Source organism: Barbatula barbatula (genome assembly GCF_947034865.1).
Source record: "Barbatula barbatula genome assembly, chromosome: 7".
Taxonomy (NCBI): Eukaryota; Metazoa; Chordata; class Actinopteri; order Cypriniformes; family Nemacheilidae; genus Barbatula; species Barbatula barbatula.
Window position 1 is genome coordinate 21390934 of NC_136770.1, and position 27584 is coordinate 21418517.

Below are 27584 nucleotides of genomic sequence, written 5' to 3' on the forward strand. Positions count from 1 at the left end.
GGCACGCTTAAGCACTGCAAAATTGTCTAATGCATTCAAAACATCGCCTACATTGGACATTATGTTTTATTTTTGTGAAATTCACATTGAAAAGTTGTATTCATCATCTTTCTATTCACCGTAGTTAATCGTTTTCTGAACATTTGTTCATTCAATTTCAGGCGCAAACGTGCAACCTTGAGCTCCTGTGAGGTTTGATTCGCGAACGAGTCGTTAAAACGATTCTTTCGAGCTGATTTGCAAAAGGTTTTACGTTCACTCCAACCTACCATCTATAAACTTTAGTGCGTTGAAGTTCACTTCAAAAAATGTCCCTATTTACTTTCCATAGTGGATGGGGGCAAAGTTTGAAGTGAACTACTCCTTTAAAACCGCATGAGACTTCTGGCCTGTTGTTAAAAACAAGCGAAAAATGAAGCATTTCTTTGTCACTGACATTTTGTACAAATGACCAATACACTTTAACAAACAGAAGCTTCCGATTTCGACTAAATATCATGAGTGAGTCGTCTTGAATCGGAGTGAGCCGATTCTCTAAAACGACTTTGATGTACAAGAGCACAAAACTACTGCATTTCCCACAATTCTCAAGCAGTTGTTCATCGGTGGGTGGGTGCTGCACGCCTCAGCTTTTCACATTCAGCGCAGCTGCTGCGTAAAACGCACCGTGCCAAGCGTTCGGGTTGTGATTTTACGCGTTCTGAATCGCTCCAAGCTTAAATCGAAATGCAGAACCTTTAATCGTATAGGCAGTCACGGGGAAAACACACGAACTGTGTGGCGTTTCTCAGTTTCGCACCACTTGGATAGAATTGTGTGACCACTTGCACGCAAAGACATCTGACTCATTCAATGCAGGCAAACGGTATTTTATTTGAGGAACTGTGAGCGCTAGATGAAAGACGCGCACTTCAACGCGGCCGCTCTGTGATCCGAGGCGCTTACGGGAAGATTATCGATTTGGTGGGAAACTAAAGCAACTTTTTAATCGCGTCCAAACAGATCAACCGGGACTCGAGTGACAGGCGATCGATGGAGAGTCACAGGACCGGGCTTTTAACTCAAATCTTCTAAATCGTGATCCCCCCGCGTTCGTATCACGTCCGTTCGTTGTCTTAATCGCTGTGAGATTTTGTGCTGGAGCGAGAAGGACGGAGCGTAAAGTCACGATCCTTCGTGTGTTGTGTGATAAGTGCGAGTTTGCGGTGCGCACGGTTCGATCATGGGGTGCACGGCGAGCGCGGAAGACAAGGTGGCCTCCGAGAGATCAAAGATGATCGACAAAAACCTGCGGGAGGATGGAGAGAAGGCGGCGCGGGAGGTGAAACTGCTGTTGCTCGGTAAGTCGTGTGTGTGTGTTTTCATCGGGTCGCTTGTTCTCTTTACACTTACCAGCCTACCTTTGCCCTACGTTTTTCCAGTTGAACTTCCCTTGCACGTCTTAAAAAGCAATACTTTGCGCTTCGTTTGGAAGCTATGTTTATGAATGGATGTTGTGCGCTTCGGTGGGAGGCAAACGCGCCAGCATCCCACGATGCGCGTTTGGCTGCTTTCATTCGAAACCACAGCACAATTCGCAAACAATCACCCAGGAGGTTTTAAGACACGTATAGCCTACAATTGTACTTTTAAATTACCCTGCGTAGGCCGTAGAATTCGAGAATAGTAACCATTTAGTCCTGTTTTATGTCTAACTAATATGGTTTTGTATTACGTAACTTTTCCACTCTGTGCACATCTGCCTCGGAAAACAGCATGGTTATGTTTAATGATGTGGTTTCCATGGATACTGCTTTGGCCTCCCTCATGTGCATGTGTTGCCATACCAGACAGGGGCCGACTAAATAACCCCATCCCTTGAAGTGCAGTTATTGAAGCCATAACTTGTGTTTATGTGAAGTGATTGTGCATATAACCCGGCTCTGTGTTTAGAGTTTGCAGGTTAGAAATAAACAATAGTCTGCAGGTAGGGTTGCTCTTGTGTAACACGGCTGTGAGAATTAGATAAGTACAGACCTAAACCAAAGACCTGGCCATTCAACTATTCTTCATTAAAGCTGAGTGCTCGGCTGTAGCTGATCCATTGTGAGGTTCAGAGATGTCAGATGAGAGCATGCTTGGTGTGAAAAATACAACATAAGTCCCACAGATATTCTGGAAACACCTGCTTGGTTGGCCTTGGAGGAATACCTAACATAAATTTGAAGATTCTGTCTTTTATTTTTCTTGCCCTTGTGGCACTCCAAACCTCTATTGTGTTATTTTCTAACACAAGATTTTAGAAGACACTTTTTTCCACTCTTGATAATTGTCATGTCAAAAGGACAAAAAAGAAAACCACCATAAATATTACATTACATTAAGTCATTTAGCAGACGCTTTTATCCAAAGCGACTTACAAAGAATTCAGGGAGGAATAAGCCATATGTCATAAAAGAGCAATAGTACGATAGGTGCTAATACAAAGTTTCTAGTTTCAACAAAAGCCAGACCACTACCTGTTGAGAGAAAGAACACTACCTGTTCGTATTACCATAAACATTCTGTGCCTCATGTAGGCTATTACTGGTGCATAACTCTTCATATATTCTCCCATTGGTTCGACAGAGGGCATGACATGTGGGATAGTGAATAATGACTGAATTTTCCTTGTGATGAAATGTTCCTTTAAAACGCTTGGTGTTAAATGCTCGGCTGAACCACACCACTGAGCTGAGAGAGATGCTTCAGAAGCCTTAAGATTATGGTTCTATGATGTCAACATGTATTTGTTATTGCTTATAGTGTCAGGGTTTGTCGAAGTGCTTAGAATACCATCTCTTTAGATCAGTGCATTTGCTTATTGTGCAATGCTGTGAAACCCACAATCCAGCACAGCGTGCACTTGAAGCCTTGTGATGTCATATCCTGTTAGCACAGCAGAGTGAGTGCTCGGATACTGACAGTGTGGGGACAGGTGTGACAGAGTCGTTCTCCACAGTACACTTCCCTACGGAGAGGTCTAGATAGAAGAAAACAACAAGGAATTGGGGAAAGACTATAGATGTAATCAAAAGATTGGACAAGTTCAGTTAGACGCTCGTTCTCCCCAGGCGACCTAAACCAGGAGTAGCCTTAAATGGCTTTGTATAAATAAATGAAACTTACTTTCATTTAACGTATTGCTTTGGCAATGCGTGTCTTTATTCAGAAGCGGTACGATGGCTGTTCCAAAGTAAATAAGGCATTTTGTAGCTTCGACTGTGACTTTGTACTGTAAAGCCTGGATTGATAGATGCCGCGTCATATCCTGTAAATCCTGTACAGTTATGCGTCTCTAACTCTTGTTCATTGGCTCTTTGGCAGTTCATTTGGCACCTTCTTCTTTCTGTTGCGCACTTGGTAAAATATCAAGACGTACATGGAAATTCTAGTTTGACGCCTAGTTTGAAATATGTTGTATTTCAAGTTTATTAATGTATGAAGCTTTTAAACGTGTATCATATTAAGTAAAGAAGAATGGTAAACCTTTCATGGCTGAAGAATAAATATTATTAGTGGTTGTTTGGAATTTTATTTAGAAATCAATTGGTGTATGTGGATAGAAATAGCTCATTCTACGGTAATAAAAACATAACCTTGCATAAAAGGTTATAATGGGAATTGTATTGGTTTTAATGAGACCTGTAATGGTGTCTGTGGGTCTCTACTGGTAATTTGTGGGTCCTATGTTTTCTGTCAAATGGGAACCAACTGAACACGTAAATTGATAAATCCTGCTGGACTTGGGTTCGAAACAAACTACATAATAGTTTTTGTAATAGTTCTAAATGATGAACAGCTGATAAATAATAATAATTCAAAACCGTTCATAACTGTACTTGTAATGGAATTTCTAATGTTTTGTTCAGCTGAGCAGGTTATTTTGATGATAGAAATATGCAATCTGTTTTCAGCCGTGTTTTACCTTCAGACATCTGCCCGCAACATGGACTGTCCAGTGTTGAATCCCCAAACAACAGACGAGTCAAGGCCATGCCACAGAGCGTGAAGCGAACCTTTGTTTACGTTCAACCAAGAATCTTTAAATTCTTTCCCTGCCTAAACACGCTTCACCTTTGGTGCAGAAATGCTTCTCTGAGAATTGCACAAGACGGCACCTACAGGGACAAAAAAATTTAAACAATCTTTGAGTTCGTTTCACGAAAAAGAGAATATTGGCACTTGGAAGACGGTTGTCTTATATGGTCTGGGGACATCACACTCGTATCACATAACTAATGGAATTGTGCCACAGAAAGGGGACAAGTGGTGATCCGGAGAGTTCGTGTGCAGGAGTGTATAGAAAGTCAATTTCGGTGTGTGTTCTTGATGGGTTTCCTCTTCTTTTGTGTTACTTGGAAGAGAAAAGGAAACGTTGGTAACCAAACAAAATGTTTTGTTGAACAATCCCTATAAGCGTATATATTCAATTTTTCCTTTTAGAAAAGATGGTGGTTCTGTTGTTATGATGCACTAGGCTTCAGGCTTCTTGCTGTTTACATTTTCAACGTTGAGTCACTGTGTTTCATGAAATCATTTGGCGGACGGTAACATGGTCCGTGGTGCTCAAAGACACGGCAGGGGTAAGAGCACTTCCTATCGGCATGAGTCCAGCACAGCAGGTGACTCGAATCTTCCAGACGGTGATAAATCAGGTTTGTAGGACAATAGTCTCTTTTTACCTTCAGTTGAGCGTAAAAAATGACTTACCAAGGTGACACCCTTCAGAACAGGTGACAGCCCGCCGCACAGTCACCGTCACACACTTGAATTTTCACAACACACACACCCACACACACACGACTGTGATACGCACATGTGGCTGCCGCTGCTTAATAGGTTTCTGATTTCAAGTCGTCTGTGAGGTCTTACATCAGTCTTGCTCAACTTTAAAGAACTTATTTAAATAAACACAAAAACATACACATACAAAAATACATACACAGGCAAAAATGACGCAATGCATCTTTAATTGTATTGTGAAATGTTATGCTATAATGTTATCAGGTAATATTGTTTCCTTGAGTACCTGGGAGAAATATTTATATATATTTGTTCAGCTTAGAAACGTATTACTTTTTGATTAAATTACAAAATAAATATTTGATCAGTCACTTAGAAAAGCTTGTCCTAGGAATCATGCACAATGCGTGTAGATTTAGGATGTCTTGAGGGTAAGTGGGTAACCCTGAAGTATACCTTTAAAGACAATATGAAATCTAAATAAATGTGGATTTCTTCTTGAAGAATAATGCAGTCAGATTTATAATACCACGTATACTTTTATTTCCAAACCCTGAAGTATTCCTTTAAAGGAATAGTTTACCCCAAAACAAATTTTTGTCATTTATTCATCTTTGTTTCGTTCAAAACCTGTAGGCCTTAAAGTACTTTTTCTTTTGTGGAACACAAAATATATTTTGAGAATTCATTACACTCAAAGCAGAAGAAAGTCATACAGGTTTGGAATGACATGAGCGTGAATGATGAAAGAGTGAAAATAATTTTTGGGTGAACTATCCATTTAAGGTCTGCCGAGGTCTTCCAAATGAGATGCTTTCTTTGGTTGTTTATGGCAGTTCTACAGCAGTTGTTCCCTTATTGCTGTGTATAGCATTTGGGACATTGTGTGGGTGCGTCTATAGATCTCAGCCTGTTGGTGCTAAAATGCTTGCAGGCATTTACCAGAGAGCCACTGTTGTTTCTGTCATTATAGATGGTTGTGTTTTAGTCGGGCTGGCAATTTTCCCTTGTCAGGACATTTTCAATCCTGTAAAGCTTCTGAAAAGGACCGAACTGCTTGTGGCCTGTGTTTTAACCTCAACTGTGATCATGAGATTGAAGGAAAAACAGAATACCAGTTTTCTTGTGTCCGTTCAATAGAAGTGAAAGGATACCACCGTGGTTCGGTTACCTCCATTTGAAAAAATATCTTTTGTGGTCTGCAGCAGAAAAAAGTCATACAGGTTTGAATTTTGAAATGACAAGAGGGTGAGTAAATGATGACAGAATAGTTTTTTGGGGCGAACTGTCCCTTTAAAGCAACTATTGCTGTTCCTTTGACGCTATGCATGGAGTTAAAATCTCAAAAGTATAAATGATATTTAAAGAACTGAAATGAACTGTGATAGAAAAGAGTGCGAATCAATTAGGATTATTTCAGCAGTAAAGTTTTTTCTTCACTTCATGGCCACAACCTGATGTTAATAAGTCATAAGATCATTTTGCTTCCATTATAATGTACAGTCTGGGATTTTGTGGAAATGATGGTGATTTTCCAGTCACATGCTTTTAAAATCCCCACATGACCAGTGTTTTGTTTAAATGTTGTTATTGGTTTCATTTTCATAATGGCTTTAATAACAGATTTTTACTCCGAGGCAGTTGAGATCATTAATAATCCGAAGCCGTAGTTGTTTTTTTCTTTACAGTTTGTTCTAGAAATGAAATATTGAGATTGTTGTTACTGTATCTCCATTCTCTCATCGCCAGATAGAACGTCCGTATGTGGTTTGTAAAAGCCGTCGGCCCTCCAGCGGAGGGCTTAAACAGAGGGCTGCAGAAGTGGCCTTTTGAAGGGCCTGTTCAGAAATGTAAATTGGACTCGGGTCTGATTAGGCCACTTGACGGGTGGCATTGTAGAACCCCGCGGAGATCAAACTTCCTGCTGGCAATGACTCTTTCGACACCAGAGCATTAAATTGCTACAATTTATCACTGTAGTGGATGTTGTGATTATCAGCATCTTTCTTGGTGTCTCTTGAGCATTCTTTACCTTGAGAGGACACTATGGACCGATGCAGTAAGAAAATAAAACAGAGGATGAAATGTGTCAGAATGTAAATTGTTATGTGAGGTGAAGCCAGTTGGAGGCGCCGTTAGTTTAAAGGTCCAGTGTATTACATTTAGCGACATCTAGCTGTGAGGTTGTGAATCGCAACCAACGACTTACTTCATCCCTCCCCTTCAAAGCACAACAGTGGCTGACAGAAGACTAAGACGTTGTCAAGTTTTAACTTTTTTTGCTGAAGAACATATTTACAAAACGCTTCGTAGAGCAGTTTGTTTAGGGCTATTGTAGAAACAACATGGCGAATTCCATGTAAGGGGTAGATAGAAAAAGCTAATTCTAAGATAATAAAAACATAAAGCTTACTTATGTTAGGTCTTTATACACCTCTGAAGACAGTTAAGTATATTATATTGCATTTTATCCTCCAAAAAATGTCACACAGCACCTTTAAACTATTTCAGCTCTCCAGATGCTAAGGAGTGCATGTTTAAGGTCTTTTGATAAGATTTCTGATTGAACTTGCTTGTTTCAGCCCACCCATTACATGTACAGCCTTTTTCTATTGATTGTATTTTTCTCTGCCGGCTCACTAAAATCTCAACTGTGTTTGATTTTAGTTTGTTCTTTATCTTGAATATCCTGCAGCTCATGTGATGTGGACGGAATAAAATAATTATTAACGTGGAAATTGAACAAGCAGGGCAGAGTCACAGCTGGATTGTGTATTATTTTTAACACTACATTTTACTTTATTTTTACCTGGGAGCATTGCTGCTAGTTGTTTAAATCCCCAAGTACTACACTTAAAGCAATTGTGAAAAATTTTCACTTAATTCCTTAAGTCATTCCAAACCTGTCTGACTTTCTTACTGTACTTCTGCAGAACACAAATATATTTTGAAGAAGGTTGGTAACCAAACAACACTGGCCGCCATTGACTTCCATTGTATGGACACAAAACCAAAGATCTCAAAATATCTTCTTTTGTGTTCCACAGGAAAAGCCTTTAAGAGTGTTACTTGTCTCAGACTGTGTGTGGTATTAGATTCATGGTTTTGGTCCAGGGAATGATGTAACAGGTTACACACCGGAAGGGACCTGAGTCATAGCTGGTGACCAGAGTATCATGGACACGCGGGTGGGTTCTAATGAACTGGACCAGTAACCGACCACCCAGAACACTCTAGCAACCATAACGGATGTAAATCAAAGCAACGCATACGTGTATGTTAAGTGCCTTTGCAGCAGAGACGATCCTTCCTATTCGCAAACCACGTAGGTTGCGTATGGCCTCTGCACCACCAGGGGGCCAAATTTATGCAAATTTACGAATTCAGTATTTATACACTGGCATAAAGTTGGTTTGACGTTGGACGTTCGATAGTATGAATTTAGGGATTGTCTCCAAAGTTACATAGGCTATACATTATTATACACGTTTCTAATTTCAATTGCATTTAGACGGAATTACTTTGTCACAAAACTATTTGTACAGTGTTCATGTGAGTCTCAGCTATAATGTACACCACTGCAGTTCACTGTGTTTTGCTCATTTTTTTGCGCTGTTGAATTGGACTGACGTCATGTTGATCTGATCTAGTCTGATATAAATAGAAGTTGATTATTGAGAAGCAGATGTAAAAGCCTCAAGTATTTAGCATTTGAAAGGCGAACGCAATGAAAGACAATTTCAGGAACAAACTGAAACGATCGCCATTTTATAGAAAAACATGAAGTAAATATTGTAAACGCAGCTTGGATGGAAATCTCAGCTAGGACAGATGTCTTTGTTGAATGTGACTTTCCAAACTGTGTTTCTTTATTACGGCGGCCCACAGAAACGTAGATTAAACAAAAAAATACAATTTCAGATTGCTATAATAATATATGGCGGACGGGGATATGTGCAAAAGTTCTTGTCGTGAACAGAATTTTGAGTGTTTTGGTGTTTGTGTGTGCTCATTTAGCTTACATAACCACTGACGTGGTTTTCTCAGCACACAGGCTGTTCGCTTGTGTGCGTGTCGTCATGGAGACACGCATCCTTCTGTAGTAGACTAATCTGAGTTCAGACAGGGCCGATCCTCAATGTAACCCACCCTGTTGAAAAGACAAGAATATGCATGTGTCGTGTCAATTTGTCAAAAGGAGTGTTATCTGAGGACAAATGTGTCAATTCATTCAACAATATAGTGCAAGTAGTAGCAGTGTAATGAAAACCGATACCAATCGGTTTTGGTCCGATACCAATATTGGTCACCTGGTCACAAATTAAAAGTGGCCTGTTTTGCTCATTTTTTTCTTAGCAAAGTTCAATACACACCATGCGTTGCTAGTTAGCAGCTAGCTATGATGACGATTTTTAAATCGATAGAAATTTGTTCGATAGATATTAGCAGCAGATACATCGGTGTGTCTTTAAAGCAGAATATCGTTTTTTTGTTGTTTTTTAAACCAAAACTAGTTTCATGCTCATCATTGTTCTTCTTGTTCTATAGACTTTCATCGGATGTATGCTCCTGGCCCAAAGTTAATTTTCGGTAATCGGTCTGGCTAGTTCTATAGCAATATATTTAATTTAATTTATGATAATATTCATTCATATTTTATGAAATAGTAATTGTATTAAATTAAATAACAAATTCTCAAGTTATTTTCTACTAAAAGTTTGGGACACGACGTTTGTAAATGCTGTGTCGCTGAAACCATCTATACGATGTTACTTTAACGTTTTGCATTTTCTTGCAACAGCTAATCCGTGCGTCACCAGAATGTTTGGTATTCATGATTTTACTTTCTAGGATTTTTCGTCTTTCACATGGCATCACACGCTGCTGCAGGTATTCACACTCAGCACATCATTTTCCACTCCTTGATTTTCACCCCCGTTTTTGCAGTACCGATATGGGGCTCTAATTTTAGGATGTGTTTTGTTGAAATCCCCATAGCTGCAGACCTGTTATTTTCTCTCCACCAGAGGAGATGATGTCAGGTGCTTTAATGAAAAGAATAAACCAATGAGAAACAGCTGAATCCGGTGTTTATGGGGCAGCTGTTCGGCACATGTGGCCAGTAGCTTCTCCATAAAGACCGAAACGCTCTTTTATCTGTCTGAGAGGGAGAAGGGTGAGTGACAGCGAGTTCCCAGCCTGAGGAAAAATTCTGAGCTAAGCATTCTACGTGGGATTTTTGCTGAACTTGTTGGCTAAAGCGTCCTCACTGTTTTCCACTAATGCCCTGCTGGAAAATCCGACCTGATCTTGGGTGTCTGATACAAATCCAAATTTCAAATTCCAAATCCGTTTTTTGTGTTAGCTGGCACTTCTATTTACCTGACACTACTTATGTCAGTACATTTGATTGACAGTTAGTGATAAAAATACACTTAGTGCTTGATGTGCGTGCAAGTACAAACCTACGATGGAAACAACACCTCTTTGGTGCAACTGCAGAGCAAGAACAAATACTTGTGGTGGAAACATTTCATCTTGTGGGATATTGAGAGAAAAACAAGATTGTAGTAGAGGAGACCAAGACAAATGGCAGTACTTGTTTGCAGTATGAGAGCCTTGATCATTTTAGTTTCAATTGGTTAAAATTGTTTGTCTGAAATGGAGGCACAGCTTTCATTTGTTTTCGTGTCAGGGAAGAGATCCACTTAAAATGTTCCATTTTCGTACGCAGATGACGAACACGTGCCACTGGTGTGCTGTCAGGCGCGCAGCAGAACTGAGAGCGCTGTTGTGCATTAACTTCCTGTTGGCAAAAACAGGAAGATCTATGCGGTTTCACTTACAGCCTCAATATTTAACCATGTGTATGATTAAATTGTCATAAAACGTGTTTCCATTGTGGTTTATAAAAGACTGAATCACTGCAATGCTTTAGAGGTCTTCAATTCATTAAACACTTTTACGTTAACATACAGGAAAATAATGCATAGTTTAGCATGTTGTTTTTGTTTAGCTTTTTTAATGTGTCTTGTATGCTACTTTATATTCTACTGGTGTTGACTGGCTTAAGGCCCGTTCACACCAAGAACATTACTCATATAATATAACCAAAACGATAATTATATGAATCCGTTGGAGGGTCAAAACATGCGAGTATTTACAGTAAGTGTAATATTAAAAACCATGATAATTGATATCAATACTATACATATAATGTAGGGCTGCACAATAAGTCACTATTTACACCAAATATTGCATAAATCGACCTGTTGTGCCTTTGAAAAACCAACAGTTGTCAAACATCATCAATATAAATACATGTGTATATGGAAAATACCAGAGTAGGTTTTGTAGAACAGCAATAGAGAGATGCCCATAGGTATTTCCTGTAACTACCTTATAGTACTGCTTCTGCGTAGGGCTGCTAGATTATGAAAAAAATTATAATCGCGATTATTTTGGCCAAGTTTGAGATCCCGATTAGTTAACACGATTACTCATTAACCTTTAAAACAACATAGAAAATACAAAATAGCACCACTGAATCACTGCAAAGGAAAGGATTCGCTATGGATTTACACTACAAGAAAAGAGAGAGAGGGTCCTTGCCAAATGGAATGCAGCACAATAATAGTTTTCCTCGATTATTTTGTTTTTGTAATTATGAAGGCCAAAACTGACTATTACGATTCATTTTCGATTAATTGCACAGCCCTGCTTCCGCGCTTTATATTTGGAGTGCGAAAGAGCACCCTCTGGCTTTCAGATTCAGCAGCATTGACGGACCAATTTTTTATGAAACGTAGCTTTTTATTTTAAGTAATTTGTCTGATCACTTCATAATTTAAAGAAAATCAAGTGCCCTCATAATCTTTCATCAAAAACGTTGACCACCTCCCCCGTCCAAACGACTTTTCGTCACTTACCATCACAAGGAGCTTTCTTCATGGGAGGGTGCGGATGAAGAGTTCTGTGATGAATAATCCTTCACGATTCACTACAAACTCGTATTCATATCCAATACGAACACCTAAAAATAAACCGAGGATGCATTACATTTTGGGTAAATTGTAAATGTGTGTGGATACTATGCTTGTAACAAAACACACACTGTAAGATATCGATACACTGTCACAGATTTCATGGTACTGTGGATTAGGGGAACATGCTAGATCAGATTGTGGCTTTCAGCTCGATCCCCCTTGAGGTTTGGGATGGTGTGCTGCTGTTTTTAGCCTCTGTCTGCAAGATCAGGCAAGAAACGTGTATTCGGGAAGCCCGACGTCACTAGTGATGCCAACTGTTAGTATGTGTACTGTATTTTGACTTCAATAGTAAAATAAATGCTTATTTTCTGTACAGAAGGCATTGGAAATGACATTGTATTTACTTTTGCAGCATTATTTTACAGATGCAATAATGGATGTAAACCTTATCCCCTGTAAACCAACGCTTCTGTGTTGATTAAGCTCTGTCCTCAGTTTACACTGTTTATTGATTCTGATTTATCTCTTGCTCATCCGTACAAAATAAATACAATTTGACGTGTTTGTTTCTGCCACAGGAGAGATGTCTTTATGGCCACGATCTGTTTTCCCTAAACATCTGTGATTTGCGCATCGCACCTTGAGATGTCTGTCTTAAGTCCTCAGATCAATGTATTGCAGATCCACTCAAAGCGGGTCTGATTAAACTCTTTCATCATTCGTGCGGATGCGGGCTTGATGTGCATGTGAAGCGGGAGACGCAGTGCAGCATGTGAAAATGCTGAGCAGCTCCGTCTTCCTGCCCCATTTCCCTCCCCCTCTTTCATTTGTTCCACATCAGGATTCATTCCGCATGGGTTACCCAGTGGCACAATTCAATAGTGTTTTCAAATGACGACATAGCTTTACGTAGTCGCTTTCGGAGAGAGAGGTTTAGAAGACTGCCTTGTATATGTTCGTTGAACATTTGGCAGCATCACCTGAAGCTGTTATTGCATTGCGTTATGTGAGAATAAAGTTACATCATTCAAATGCTAAATCCAAATTTGGTAGTATAGTGGCAATGCAACAGATCGCTATTGGCCAAGAGTAGAATGAATTATACAATTTTTTAACCATTTAAATTTATGGTGTATCCCTAATCATTCAAGAGACTTATGTTTTTCTAATAGGGAATAGAGAGGAGCTGCTGACCGTAAGATTGTTCTTGTTATTAAAAATGCCTCGCAGCACTGGAAGAAATACACACACATACACACTTCATTGATGAAAGAGCAGCGCAGGAAAAGCACTTAGCCTCTGTGGCTGATAGAATCAGTACCTGGAGGTTTGTCTCGTTTTTCTTGAAACGGGAACAGGAAGTCGCTTGCTGTGTCGAGCTTGTGGTGAGATGCCAACACGGTGTAAACACTGTAAATGTACAGTGATAGTAAAAAATACCATGATGCTTTGATGCATCATTGCAATTTTAATGGCAATTCGTAAGTATTTTACGAGGCGTTTCACTGGTATGAATTTGCACACTTTCGTTCGTATGTTTTCCTATGGTCTGCTTTCACCCCATAGATGTTGGATTTAGGGGTGGAGCTTCATTTTTTTTAGCAATTGTGCGGATTCGCATCGTATGCACTTTTTCAAAATCGCCGTCTCAAATGGTTACGTTTTCTTGTGAGATCAGGTTGGATATACAGGTACACTGAAATAAAAGGATTAACTTATTCCTTACATACAATGTGGTATTCCAAAAACATTGTAACACTATTTCGTTACTTGAAAGTACCTCACATGACCAATTTAATATTTTATTACAGCACAATACGGAGCTGTCGATGACCGTCATTTTTGCAAATCTATCAGTGAATAGTTTCAAGATTTATTTCCAAAATGCTTACCGTGCTTTTAAATGATTCATTGCAGTTCTAAATTCTGTTTGGTCAATAACTTAAAGATAAAGTTGCACTGATGCATATTTTGTCTTTATTATTCGTATTGTGTGGTAACCATTTTATAAAATTAATGAGGTATTCAGGAGCTAGTTCTTTATCATAAATCGCAGCTGAAGGTGTTGTGCCTAACTATGTGCGTCAGACTTGATTTATTTCCAATAAAGCACAGCCTCTGCTTACTTTTAAGCAACAACTTATTTTGTTTTACGCTATTATAAAACCGGTCCACAGCCCTCTGCTGATGGCGCTTCTGAAATTTGATGATCTTGAAATAGCTTTCTGCGAGTCACTTACCACAACTTGCTTGACCAGCATGTTTCTCTGGTGCTTTTGAAGGCTAATCTTCACTTTATCGGTCGTGAATGCTTTATGGAAGCACAGATTACCTGCGTCAACATGAGAATATAAACTGAATCCCGAGAGTACCTGTGCTGTGGCACAGTGACAGGCAATGCCTTTGCTCTAAACTATTAAAGCAGAAATTATGTGAAAAACTACCTCCTGTGTTTCTGAACACTGCATTCATTACATGCATGACTCGCAAGCTTTAAACTTAAAGGCATTGATGGTAGAAAATATGATTTTTAATTATAGAGAGTTGTTAACTGTGTTCTTGATACTCTTCACACTATGTGCAAATGTGTTATTTGATGGATTGTTAGAAATTAAAAGTGGCTGTAGCCGTGAAGTGCATGTGTTATTTGATCGCACAAGGGTGAATGAGTGATGCTAAAGGGATAGCACACCTCAAAATGAAAATGTTGTTGTCATTTACTCACCATCATGTCATTACAAACCTTTATGACTTTCTTCAGAAGAGATTTTGGAGAAACCCTCGAGAACTCTGGGAGGTCCTAACAGACGCCCGCAGGTTCAATGCTGAAAGAATTGTTAAAGAGGGAGTTACGGAAGGAAAATAAAGTCTGGTCGAGAGTTTGAAAACAAGAGCCCAAGTTGTAATTAGGCTTTCCCTACAGGTTTGATTCCTCAGGCCTTGCAGGCATCATTACTCCTCTGATCCACAGGGACACCTGAACTTCTCTCTTACCTAGAAATACGTTTTTATCTGTTTGGCATTGTGTCTTTCTTAATCAGCCTGCTCAGTTTATTGTTGTTCTGTTTAAATATTGCTCCGTTCTAAAACCTAGTAAGATGCCTGTCTAGACAGCATTATAGACGCACTTCTGTTCTGACTGTAAGATTGTTATAAACCATAGGCAGCAGCATGTTTGTTATATATCACATGGGCAAATCCGAATGGGTGTTCACGACGTGTGCATTTGGCAATTTGACAGAAATTCAAACAAAATATGTGATTGGTTTTTCTGTTGGATGTTTATTGCGCCTTTCAAAATGAAGCGTCGATTGATGTCTTATCTAAGAAAAGTTCAAACCTGAAACCCAGTGAAGTAATAATCCGTTTTGAATAACCCAAGCCAGCCGAGATCAAACGTGGCTAATAGCTCTGACCTAAGCAAACTGTCAATGCAGTTCATAAAGCCCAGGGCACACCAATCCGATGGCAAAGATCTAGCATGAACGAATCCTAGTGCACCGAATGCGTGAACATCTTTGGATCGTACACTGTGAGCGTGTGTGAACGAAACCGTGAATTATTGATAACATTCTGACACGTTTTCTCTCTTCTAATGACTCAGCTGACAGCTAAAGAATGTCTTAGCGTGTGGGTGTGTTTTTTAATGCAAAAATTTGCTTATCTAGTTGTTTTGCCAAGCCCTTCAACTCAAAATACGCTGACGCGTCAGTTATACAAGTTGCCATTGAGTACTTGGTTGGTTGGAATTACACTGATTTCATGCGAAATTCTCAGTTTACTGCTTTCCTGTAGGATCTTTTTGTAATACCAAGCCTTTGATAGCGAGGCCAAAAACCCCCTTATGAAAATTAACCGTGTTTTAACTACAGTTAATAAAACAAAAAAGTTATAGTTAAAATGCTGTATCAACAAAGTAATCGTGTTTTTTTTTACAACAGTAACTATAGTTTAATCATGATATTTAACAAGGTTACTACACTTTAACTAAAGTAAAATCATATTTAAACTTTTAGGACTTTCTTTGTATGTGGAAGCTAAAATAATTTTATTACAGTGACTTTGTCATTTTGTTTAAGAATGTTTTTTTTTTTTTCACGGGAGACTTTGTCCTTGTAATAGTTTCACAGGTGTCTCTGTAACATTCGTGCGCTTATATCTGAAACAAGTCGATTGCATCAGCGCGTTTTAGCATCCCTCTTTTTTTTACATGAGGAATATTTTGTAATGTAGTGGACACATTTTTGAGCAGTGTTGGCTCTCTCTCTTTCTCTTTCTCTGTGAATGAGGTCCACTGTTGCCTTTGGTCCACTGGCTCTGACTGAGGGTTTCATCAAGAATCATTGATGCTAATGAAACTAACAGAGGCAAATTATCTCCTGCTAGCCAAAATCACGAGAGTTTAGTTCGTTCGCCCTTCTTTGTTCTTGTTCGTTTTCTTTCTTTTTCTTTCGATCGTTGTTCGCCCTTCCTTGTTCTTGTTCTTTCTTTTTAGTTCATTTGTTCGGCCTTCTTTGTTCTTGTTCGTTGTTTTTCTTTCTTCCTTCTTTCCTTTCCTCTTCTTTCTTTTTTTCCTTTCTTTCTTTCTTTCTTTCTTTCTTTCTTTCTTTCTTTCTTTCATTCTTTCAAGTTTAAAATATATCTGAAGTTCTAATTGGATGTTATTAGTTTGATCTGTTTATCGCAGATATAGCCACCTGAGCTTGTACTTAAGTCTTTATATGTGCCGGAAAGGTGCAACAAATTAATAAGCTTAAAAACATTTACTGTTGGTTAATAGGTCCAGTGTGCATTCAATTACAGTTTTGGCCTCTATGGTGTTTCCGGGCTTTGTGCATAAATAGTTGAATTGTTATTCTCAGAGTCTCTTAAGAATCAATTAATGCCACTTTCTCGTTTAGCCATTAGTATTTATTAGCATGGTTAAGCAGATCTCTGGGGACGGCATGAACTGTGCCTCTTGGAAGTCTTGTCTCCTGGGTAACTCCACTGGGAGGTCAGTGGTAATGCGTGTTTCTTAAGGCAGTTTTTTCATTGTTCAAAGTACAATGGGCAATACAGAAGTACAGTCATAATATTGTCAATTATTAATCCAGATAAGGCCATAATATGTGAACTTCCTTTCATCTGTGCAACAAATAGTAATTTAGCAAATGCTTTTATCCAAAGCGTCTTACAAAGTAGGGGATAACAATATAACTTGTGCAACAAAAGAACAACAATGCATAGGTGCTGTAAGACCAGTTAAGATATTTTTTTCTTTAATAAAACATTATGTAATGCATAGGGCTGATGCATTTTGTCAATGTTAAAATACTTACATAAAATACTATTTCTGCAGAGAAAACTATTTATACAAGTCAGGGAGATTTCCTTTTAAAAATGACTTCAGTGGAACTAAAATAGTGATATTTAACATTGTGTATTTTATAAGTATTTTTTCTATATGGATATAATATTTTTATAAGGCTATGCAAGCAAACTATGCAAAAATTTAAAAGGTGCTACAGAAATACATTTGAATGCAATTGAATATTTGCAAGTTCTGACAGATTTTGCTCTCCTTTTTAAGATCTCTTTATATAGCATCAATGTTGTTCTTCCCAGACTGTATCCCGGAATGATCTGTCATATCTGTCCACTAAAAATAATTTCATGTTTACCACACAGAGCTGTAGAAGATATTTTGGTTCTTGCTCTCTGTGTTGTTAGTCAAAACCATTAAAAGCTGTTTTTATGACCGTTATTGTTCATTACTCTATGAAGGAATAACCATCCTCATAGTTTTTCCTGTTCTTAGACCCTTCACATATTCACAGCGTGTCAATACATCTCTGCACATTCGGGATGCGCGATGCATCCAAAAGCAGAGGTTTGACAGCTTATGTTTTGGCATTTAGAGTTTAGTGCGTGAAACCCTTCTGCACCTAAAGGACAGACAAACAACCGAGCGACTATATTCACCCTTTAGTTATAAAACTGTTTCATGCATAATACAAATGACACATATTGTCATAACTGAACTGTGTATTTTTGCACGAACCAATCATCATCCAAGACCAGAACTGTGTTTTCTAACAAGTATTTTTACAGATCCATCCTGTGAGTTTGGCTATTTTTATTTATTCAACTGCTTGATACGAACTTTTTATTTTTTGCTTTGCAGGTGCAGGAGAATCAGGAAAAAGCACCATTGTGAAACAGATGAAGTAAGCTAAATCGTTCGAATACCTTCTTCCTTACTTTTGTTTGCTGAGGTGGTGCATTCTGGGATTGCCTTCTCTGCAATAGATGCATAGTAGATTTGAATAAATGGCTGAACCAAGGTATCTTGTCTAACACCACACTGTGAATAAAACCGGGCTGTGTATTTGTTAGTTATTAACAAATAACAATGCCATTGTCTCTGAGATGCCATACAAAAATACGAGTGCACAAAAACTGCATGAGTGTAGGTGATGAGTCACATTTCCATGCAGTGATCTTTCTCACAGTCCTTGTGGTGAAGCGCTGGTTTCTCTAACACTCCTCCTCCTGTTCATTATTAATAAGCACTATCCATCTACTAATGATACTCATAAATAATATTCATGTATTTATTTTTCTGGCTTCCCTGCTGTTTTTTACTTGCAACTGGTTGTTAGCGTTTCTTTGCCTTGCTAGCAGTGGGTTTAAGTAGAAATAGATGATGGCTCTATTTGTAATAAAAAAGGTTAATGTATTAAAACGTTCAATGTGCAATAATATTTCACCAATTGGAGATCATGAGATCATTTGACACACACGTTACTTTCAACAGTATGTGTGTCATTAACCCACACTTTATACAATAATAACATTAATAACGCAATATTTACAATGCATTTATTGTAGATCATTGTATTTTATTGTGTTTTGAACCATTGCAATTTTAATTTGTTTATCAGGATTTAACTGATATGGTCACAGACATCGTCCATCCATATTTTAAATCTTAGTATCGGCCGATGACATTGTATGCCGGTTGTTTCTTTAACTGGTGTTTCATCCTCTCTTTAGAATCATTCATGAAGATGGCTACTCAGAAGATGAATGCAAGCAATATAGAGCCGTGGTGTACAGCAACACCATTCAGTCAATAATGGCTATTATTAAAGCCATGAGCAATCTCAACATCGACTACGGAGAGCCTGGAAGATTGGTGAGAATACTGCCTAGAAAAGACGAAATTCTGACGATGAATAATTTAAAGAGCTATTTCTGATGTTCAGGGGAAATGTGTTGCACATGTCTGCGGTTCAGATGAATGCATACTGAGTAAAGGATGTAATGCAAACCGCACATTTTATTAAAATGCGTCCAAATAGACTTTTCCAAAGAACATTTTCAGTTTTTCTGAATTGACTATTTCTACGTATGTGTTTAGGTAAAATGATCATTTCGTTTTATAATGGGAACTACTAACAATATTTCCATCAAATTTCAAATAGAAATATTGGTTCTATTTGCATTTATTAGCAGATGATGAAAGGGGGAGACAGAAGTGAAATACTTAAAATACTTCAGAGAGTATTCTCTCCTGAGGTTTGATTTTTTTTTTTTTCAACTGACGCTGGATCATAACACATCTAGATATGGTGAGTTAATGAAAATGTGGAATGGTCTCTTAATTGTTTCCACTCCTGTGTATATATATATATATACTGAATATATAACAACAGTATAATGTAAACAGGCGAAAGGTTGATCTCTTTGCCTTATGCACCGGTTTAAAGGAAAACAAAAGACAGTTACTACTGTATTACCGTTTGATACCATTACTGGATCATGGTTCCACAGCGGCACTTTTTGTTAGTGCTTGGCCTGAAGAAAAGTGCTATCACTCAGTGAACTTGCAGTGAACTTCTCGGCATATAATTTTTGTGTGTTTGCACAGGACGATGCTCGGCAGCTGTTTGCTCTGTCAGCGGAAGCAGAGGAGCAGGGAATCTTGACCGAGGATCTGGCCAATGTGATCTGCAGACTCTGGGCTGACGGAGGCGTGCAGGGCTGTTTCGCTCGCTCCAGAGAATATCAGCTCAACGACTCTGCTGCTTAGTAAGTGGACAAACACTCGCAGACAGGGCCATTTTCAATTTACATGAACAATAATATGAAAACTGTGATCGCAAGATACAGAAGTGATCATGTTCTAGTTTGTCTTAAAAGTGAAATATATCTAATTGTCATGACAAGGATGTTTTATCGTATTGCTGTGGATTTAGCATTTAACCACTCGAGGCTGCTAGTCATTTAGGAATGGTTAAATCATCCCACGTCATATTACGTCTAACAACACCCCATAAAGGGATAGTTCCCCCAAAAATGAAAACTCTGTCATCATTTATTCAACCTCATGTCATTCCAAACCTGCAATATGAATATTGTTCTTCTGCAGGAGACAAAAGAAGATATTTTGAAGAATGTTGGTAACCAAACAACACTGGCCCCTATTGACTTAAATCGGATGTGCACAAATAAAAGAAATGAATTTCTTAAAATGTCTTTTGTGTTCAAGAGTCATACAACATGAGGATGATCAAATGATGACCTGATTTTATTTTTAGCACTGAACTATCCTTTTTACCCGAAACCATAAAATCCCTGTAATCTGCTGCCTCCGGTGGATTTTTTCTATTATTATATTGCTGTCACCGACACTTCTGTAGCAGAATTGTGCAAGATGTCTGTAATATACAAAAAACAGCTTTCCTGCGCGATACAGGCTGAATTAAACTGTGTTTTAGTGCGCACTCATAAAACATGCCAGGTTCAAGCAGGGATCACAATGGCAAATCCATCTGCTGTGGTTAGCCTGATCATCACCACACACATTAATGACTCAATGATGCCCCTTTCATACAGATTACTCAAAACATTTGACTGAATTCTTATGATCAACAAAGCAGCTTGCCAAAGAACTGCTTCCAGTCAAATATGTTCGTTGAAGAAGATCAGAGAGGGATGATCTTTATTTTGAGATCTCTTGTAAGTGCATGTTGCATGAAGCTATGGCAGATGTGGTCTGTCACAAACCTCAGGCTACACAGCTGACGATCCCGGAGCTCTGTGCCCATTGCATGATATCTTCTAAGACCGCCCGTTTAAACCACTGCTGGGGGAAACAGGGATTTTGGGAAATAAGCTGTGTGAAATGGGAATTAAGCAGCGGAACATACGGAGTCATACTTGTTTCTCATTTCTGATTGTAATTATTAAGGACTCTTAACATTAGGAATGGATTCAATTCTCAAATATCTGTATTTTGTGATTGTAATGAATCATTATTATTGGTTAACCTTTGTTTGTCACTGGGTTTTGCAAATATCTAACCATTAAAAAATGCAAATGTGTCAAGCGACACAGTATTTAATCATTTAAAAAGTAGTGTTATTTTCCAAAAAACTGTGGACATATGAGGTTTCAGAAGGACAAGGACGATATCAAAGATATTGCATCTGTTTTATAAAGTATATGGGGAAAAGAGGGTTAGATTTCTGTTGTGAGAATGAAAGCATGGACACATTTCTGCGTGTCTTTCTAAAGACTGTTAAAGACTCAGAAATCAAGTTGGTGCTTGCTTAATGGAATGTATGGAGCTGAGAAGCCAAAGACAAACGTACAATATATATTTGCGCAAATAATGTTTGGACATTTTGGACACAATTTACAATAAGTTAGTATTTGTAAAGAATAATATTACAATGGCCTTAAAATTACATTTCATGCACTGCGTATGTATGTTGTCGGACATTACATAAACCAAAGTAGGACCTTAAGATATATACTCTTTAACCTTAATAAAGTAATTTGCTAACACGAACTGATAATAAGCAATGTAGTTAGCATTTATTAATCTGTGTTAAACGTCCAGTGTATGAAATTTTGCGGAATCTAGTGTTAAGGTTGCGAATTGCAACCAACGGCTTTCTCCACCCCTAACCCCTACGGTGTGAAACACCACATAGTGAAACACTACGGCGGCTGACAGAAGACTAAGATGTCGTCACATTTTCGCTTCTTTGCTGGAGGAGATAATGTATTTACGAAACGCACTCTGTCGAGTAGTTTGTCCCTTTGGGGGCTACTGTAGAAACAACATGGTGAATTCAATGCAAGTGGACCCGCGGTGTATGTAGATAGAAATATAAAAAAAGCTCATTCTAAGGTAATAAATACATAACCATGTCTTCAGAGGTGTATAAAGACCTAACATAATGAAGCGTTATGTATATTACATTGCATTTCTGTCAATGGATCCTCCAAAAAATTACACATCATCTTTAATGTTAGTTTATACAACCAACAATTTTTAGGGTCACTGCTATTTGTATATTTGTGACAACACACTGCGCCTCCCCAAACGTCTCATTACTGTAATTTGTCCAGATGTTTCACTTCCACAATTAGTTTAATCCTTATTCTCTGTAGTTCTCATTACCCCACGCACTAATGAAATCACCCTGTCTGAACTCTTTATTTTTTTTAGTTGGCAGCAAAAGCAATTTCTAACAGATATCGCCTTTCGTGTTGTAAGAATATGACCTAATTTTTCGGTCTGAATCATAAAGTATGAAAGGTCAAGCCAGGGTTGCCATAGAAATGTTCGCGGTTAGCAAACCGCATGGGCACGTAAGCCTGTGCGCAACGGATCACTGAGCTAATAAGACTATTTACGGCTTGCAGTCAAAGTCTACTTCCCCACGCTAGCAGATGTTACTTTTCTGAGAGCTCTTAAGGAAATCAGATCCATCCGGCTCGTTTAATTCCACACACTTACTCATTTATACACCACTGAGAATGCATACTGCAAATAATAGTATGCAAGTGTTTAAATACTGTGTGCATGGAATACCCAGCTTGCTTTGTACCGTACTGTTTTATAATAATAATAATAATAATTATAACAATGATTGTCATTGTTGTTATTATTATTATTATTATTGTTATATAGTGCCTATGGCAATACCAACAGATAAATAAATAAAAATACCAACAAATAAATAAATAAATAAAAATACCATATACACAGTTTAAAACAGAGACATATTGTTTTTATTGTATATTAAAACGTATTTTATGAAGTCAGTATACAATAATAGTACATCTCTGCAGCATGCAATATACAGTTTGTTTACTCTGGGCGTTCGCCCCCTAGAGGATAGTAAAAACATTACAACGAGCTTGAAAATAACACTAATGTTTTTTTTCAAATGAGTTAATTAATATGAATATTGAAATTTGACATTACAATAAACTGTATAATGCCAATTATTAATGTAATATATAAATATGTTAATTTACTATCGAAATGTGCTAAATAATATACATGACAAGAGGTTTGAGAACTCATAAAGCAAGCAGTATTACACGTTGACAAGACAAAGCTATGTAAACTAACCTTATCTGACAGTAAAGCAGGTGTCAAATCACACAAATCGGCAAAGACGGTATAAATATAAACATGAGACATCTTGGCAGCATTTCACAGCGTGAGAAGAATGACGACACTCGGCATCAGAGGATTGACTGAATATTTATGTGCTTTTATCTGCTCTGTTTATGTGTGCGAGCTAATCATGTGTTTGTTTCTGTAGTTATCTAAATGATATGGAAAGGATAGGACGAGGGGACTACATTCCCACCCAGCAGGATGTTCTGAGGACCAGAGTAAAGACCACTGGCATTGTGGAGACGCATTTCACTTTTAAAGATCTGCACTTCAAGTAAGCGATGTTTCATGCTTTGTTTGTGAACACCTCTTTTACATTCATGTTTTGTCGTGTACACAAATCAATGAACTATAAATAGTTCTTCAGCCTGTTTCAATAAGGAGGTTCAACCCAGAGTTGATTGAGCTCTGTCCGAAATAGTCCCCTTCACCCAAATATAGTGCACAACTTGAGGGGACATCCATTTTTAGTGGTGTCTGAATTCACAGTGGACATTATTGATGCAATCATTCAATCCCATGATGCATCATAATAACGAGTGTGCAACCGATGTACGCTCAGGGCTAGCTGCTATCCATCTATCGTGACACTCGCGCTGAATGAATTCCCGCGTCTCGGCAGATGGTGGTTTGAATTTCCTCTCGTTTTCACACGCTTTATATTAGTGAACTAATGTAGGGGATAGTGAACGAGGGTATAGTGGGCGACTTCGGACATAGCCCTTGAGTTAAGCACGTGCATCATGACTATAAAAAGCCACGATCAATGGAGATCCGATATAGCGATTCACCATGGCAACAGCATCAAAAAAGCAACATGGCTGTAGAAAGCACTTTAGAGCGAGGCACACTTTTCTCACCGCTCTGTAGTGCAAGCAGTGAATTTACAAATGTACGTTTTGACTAATAAATAGGTAAACACACCAATAAACAAATAAATTAATTAGTAAATGAATGAATACAAAAAACTGAAATGTAAAAAAAATGTGTATGATCCCATCAGTGCTCTAGTGCTCAGTGCTCTACTCTCGTGTTAAAGTCAGATTAGGTATCAGATAGTGATCATTTCTACATATATGTCTGTATTTATTTATTCATTTCTTTATTCATGCACTTTATTTATACACGTTATTAAGTATATTCTCATCCTCCATATAAAACTACCATTTGTGAGAAAATGTAACAGAAAGAATAATGCTCGGCCACGATGGCTGATGTTATTAATGAATGAGATGTTTTGATATATCTAATTCACCGTATTACTGTTGTATTGCTTAAAAGGGAATATGAACTTTATTTTATAACTACTTTGAGGTTAAAAAAATACAGAGCATATTTCCTTTATTTATACCTGTTTCACCTGTTTTTATTTTCTGCAGTACATTATAGAATAGTTTTATTTGAAATTTAGCAGAATATTGTAAGCAGTTCACAGGATGAAATAAAGCGCATGCCTATAAATAATCAATTAAGAAAAACTGAAAATAATTTTGAAATGGTCTCTTAGTCATTTCAGAGAATGAAGCCGCTGAAAAAAAATATTTCGATTTTATATAAATCATAGCATCTGTATTTTTGACCAAGCATTTGACCATGCAGCCACTTTTACAATGATCACAAGTTTATCCAATTTCTTATAGTTTTACCAAATTGCAAAATAACGGCGAAAACAAGTCATCCCTTGATGGGTTCCAACGTCCTGTCACCATGGCAACCATTTGATAAAAATTGCCAGAATGACAACTAATAAACACAACTGTCAATAGAAGATTGAGCAGACGGGTCTTCAAACTGCTCTAGTGACACGACAATAAATGTTATTGTGTTTATTATAAAGCTTCTTTAATGAACATATACCTCTTGAACACCCTAGCAACCCATAGCAACATCCATTTCTGGTGAACAAGTCAGGCAAAATGTTTTTTTATGACTGCATGTTGTTTTTGTGACATGCTTTGTAAAGATCACTTTTGTCATTTTTTTATTGTCTTTCAGTTTTCTGTCTTTAATGAGCAGATCTCTCTCTCTTTCAGGATGTTTGATGTTGGAGGTCAGAGGTCGGAGCGGAAGAAGTGGATCCATTGTTTCGAGGGAGTCACTGCTATAATCTTTTGCGTGGCCCTGAGCGCGTATGACCTGGTGCTAGCAGAAGATGAGGAGATGGTGAGTGTGTTTATCTCTTCTCTGTCACAATCCTGCAGATCTGATGGTTGATCAACACAGTTTGAGAGAACAAAAGTGTGCTAACAGCGCCCCCTTGTGTCGTGTTATCCTTCAACACAATGTGTGTGCGTTTTAGAATCGCATGCACGAGAGCATGAAGCTGTTTGACTCGATCTGTAACAACAAGTGGTTCACCGAGACCTCCATCATCCTGTTCCTCAATAAGAAAGATCTGTTCGAGGAGAAGATCACATGCAGCCCTCTCACCATCTGCTATCCTGAGTACTCAGGTCTGTGAGGAATCAATGACTCGCTCCACCTGTATCTAACTAAACAATATACCACAGCAGTGATGTATTTCTGTACAATCTTTACCCAGGAGCCAACAAATTTGACGAGGCTGCCAGTTACATCCAGACCAAGTTTGAGGATCTCAACAAGAAAAAGGACACGAAAGAGATCTACACCCACTTTACCTGTGCTACTGACACCAAGAACGTACAGTTTGTATTCGACGCCGTCACAGATGTCATCATCAAAAACAACCTGAAGGACTGCGGCCTTTTTTAATGACAGCGGCCAAGAAAACGACAAGGTTAATACATATGAATAAAAAAAAAGATGCACAAACATTAGGATTCTGTGCAAATTGTATGTATTATATAGATATTTTAGTATTTACATTTGGAAATCAATTCACTTTTTACTAACCTTGTAAATGCTGTTGTTACTCCTCAGGAAGGTGTTAACTACTTGGTCAACGGATTTCTACACGACATGCAAGACTGCCTTCAACTACTTAAAAGATTCTAAATGTTTTTATTGTGATAAAGGACATTACGGAAAAGAAACTTCACAGAATTCCAGTTATCCCTGAATTCCGGCACAACGCCCTTCTTTCCTGAACCTAATTTTAATCGGTTCTCAATATGTAAATATTTTATTTGCTGTCAAAAAAAATTAGATTGAAATGAGAGTCGGGATTATATTCTGATGTTTCTTTCTATTGATCTTGGTTTTAGTTTTTGACAGAGTAATAACGGGATGGGTGAGGACTTTGCTATAAATACGGTCACTGATTCTATGAATGTGCTGATTTTATTAAACTCAATGTTTATTATGTAGTTTATGTGAGCACACAAAGCAAACGAAACTTCACTTTTCTAAAACTTTGTCACCGATTCTTCATCATTGGCTCAAACTGTATATCGTTGCATGACGGGACCGTATTAAAATCGCTGGCTCCTTTGCTCTAAACCACAGCGTAACATTTTCACACCCACTAAAGCTTCTCGAGAGTCCACTAGCTTGACTTTGACACTGTCTAAAATTGACTAACATGGAAAATATTAATATCCGTCCACACTTTTCTTGTTCCTGTAGCATCTTTTTCTTTTGTGGGATGTTTGTGCCTTGTTTTCACTGTCTGTAGATCATAGGGCTGTTTTTATTCATTCTTCACATTTTAAGACCTGTAAAAAGCTTAGACTACAGTCTTTGGGTTAATATCTAAATACCATACAAGATTTTGTTGGAAATAAAAGCTGATATGTAACATAAACCTTTATGCAGATTGTGTCTTCTACAAGAATTGTTTGGGTCTTGTTTTCTGTAGCTCGATTGGTAGAGTATTGAAAATACAAAGGTTTTGGGTTTAAATACTCTAGTATCAAGTGAGATAAAGGAAATTATTTCCAAAATTTAAGACCGTTCAATCTGTTGTTTGAGCTAGACCAGGGGTCACATCATTGTGACAACCTGCCCCGTTCTAGAAGGAGAGTCTTTTAGAAGAAGCTGATGAGGGATGCGAGAGACATTTTAAACTGTTAATTATCGGCCTTGTTTATGGACAAGTTACACATGCAATAGTTTAAGCTTTTATTGTGGATTTATTCTGCATGGTGGCATCATGGGAAGACTCTGACCCCAAAATAAACAACAAACGGTCTATCTGTCAACTAATTCAACTAATAAACCGTTTTGAGAAGTATTGTTGAAACCGTAAATTAAATATAAAAAGACTGGGATTTTAATATGAAAACATATGCATGACCACATGGTGGCGTCAGAGGGACACTTTGCATAGCACACACGCGACTTCGAAACCGTCTGATCCATCTGTCAACTGTTCAATCTTCCAAACCACTCCTTTAAAATAATTGTGATAAACTTACAATAAACCGTGGGACTGCTTTGAA

General features: G+C 38.0%; 1 protein-coding gene across 1 annotated transcript; it reads left to right on the forward strand.

Moving 5' to 3' along the window:
* The first annotated feature begins 185 nt into the window (after positions 1-185).
* gnai2b (guanine nucleotide binding protein (G protein), alpha inhibiting activity polypeptide 2b) lies at positions 186-27375 on the forward strand. The gene is made up of 9 exons (XM_079459707.1): positions 186-1340; positions 17920-17962; positions 18792-18933; positions 19669-19829; positions 23369-23497; positions 25257-25386; positions 25523-25676; positions 25766-25981; positions 26125-27375. Exons 1-8 carry the CDS (start codon positions 1223-1225, stop codon positions 25954-25956), a joined length of 1068 nt encoding a protein of 355 aa, XP_079315833.1. The 5' UTR covers positions 186-1222; the 3' UTR covers positions 25957-25981; positions 26125-27375.
* The last annotated feature ends 209 nt before the right edge of the window (positions 27376-27584 follow it).

What these genes read in the sequence shown, in the direction of transcription:
- gnai2b (XM_079459707.1), top strand. Translation starts at nt 1,223, where the DNA reads ATGGGGTGCACGGCGAGCGCGGAAGACAAGGTGGCCTCCGAGAGATCA. An exon ending in ACCATTGTGAAACAGATGAA is followed by an intron (nt 17,963 to 18,791) that starts GTAAGCTAAATC and finishes TCCTCTCTTTAG; the next exon opens with AATCATTCATGAAGATGGCT. An exon ending in CTCAACGACTCTGCTGCTTA is followed by an intron (nt 19,830 to 23,368) that starts GTAAGTGGACAA and finishes TTGTTTCTGTAG; the next exon opens with TTATCTAAATGATATGGAAA.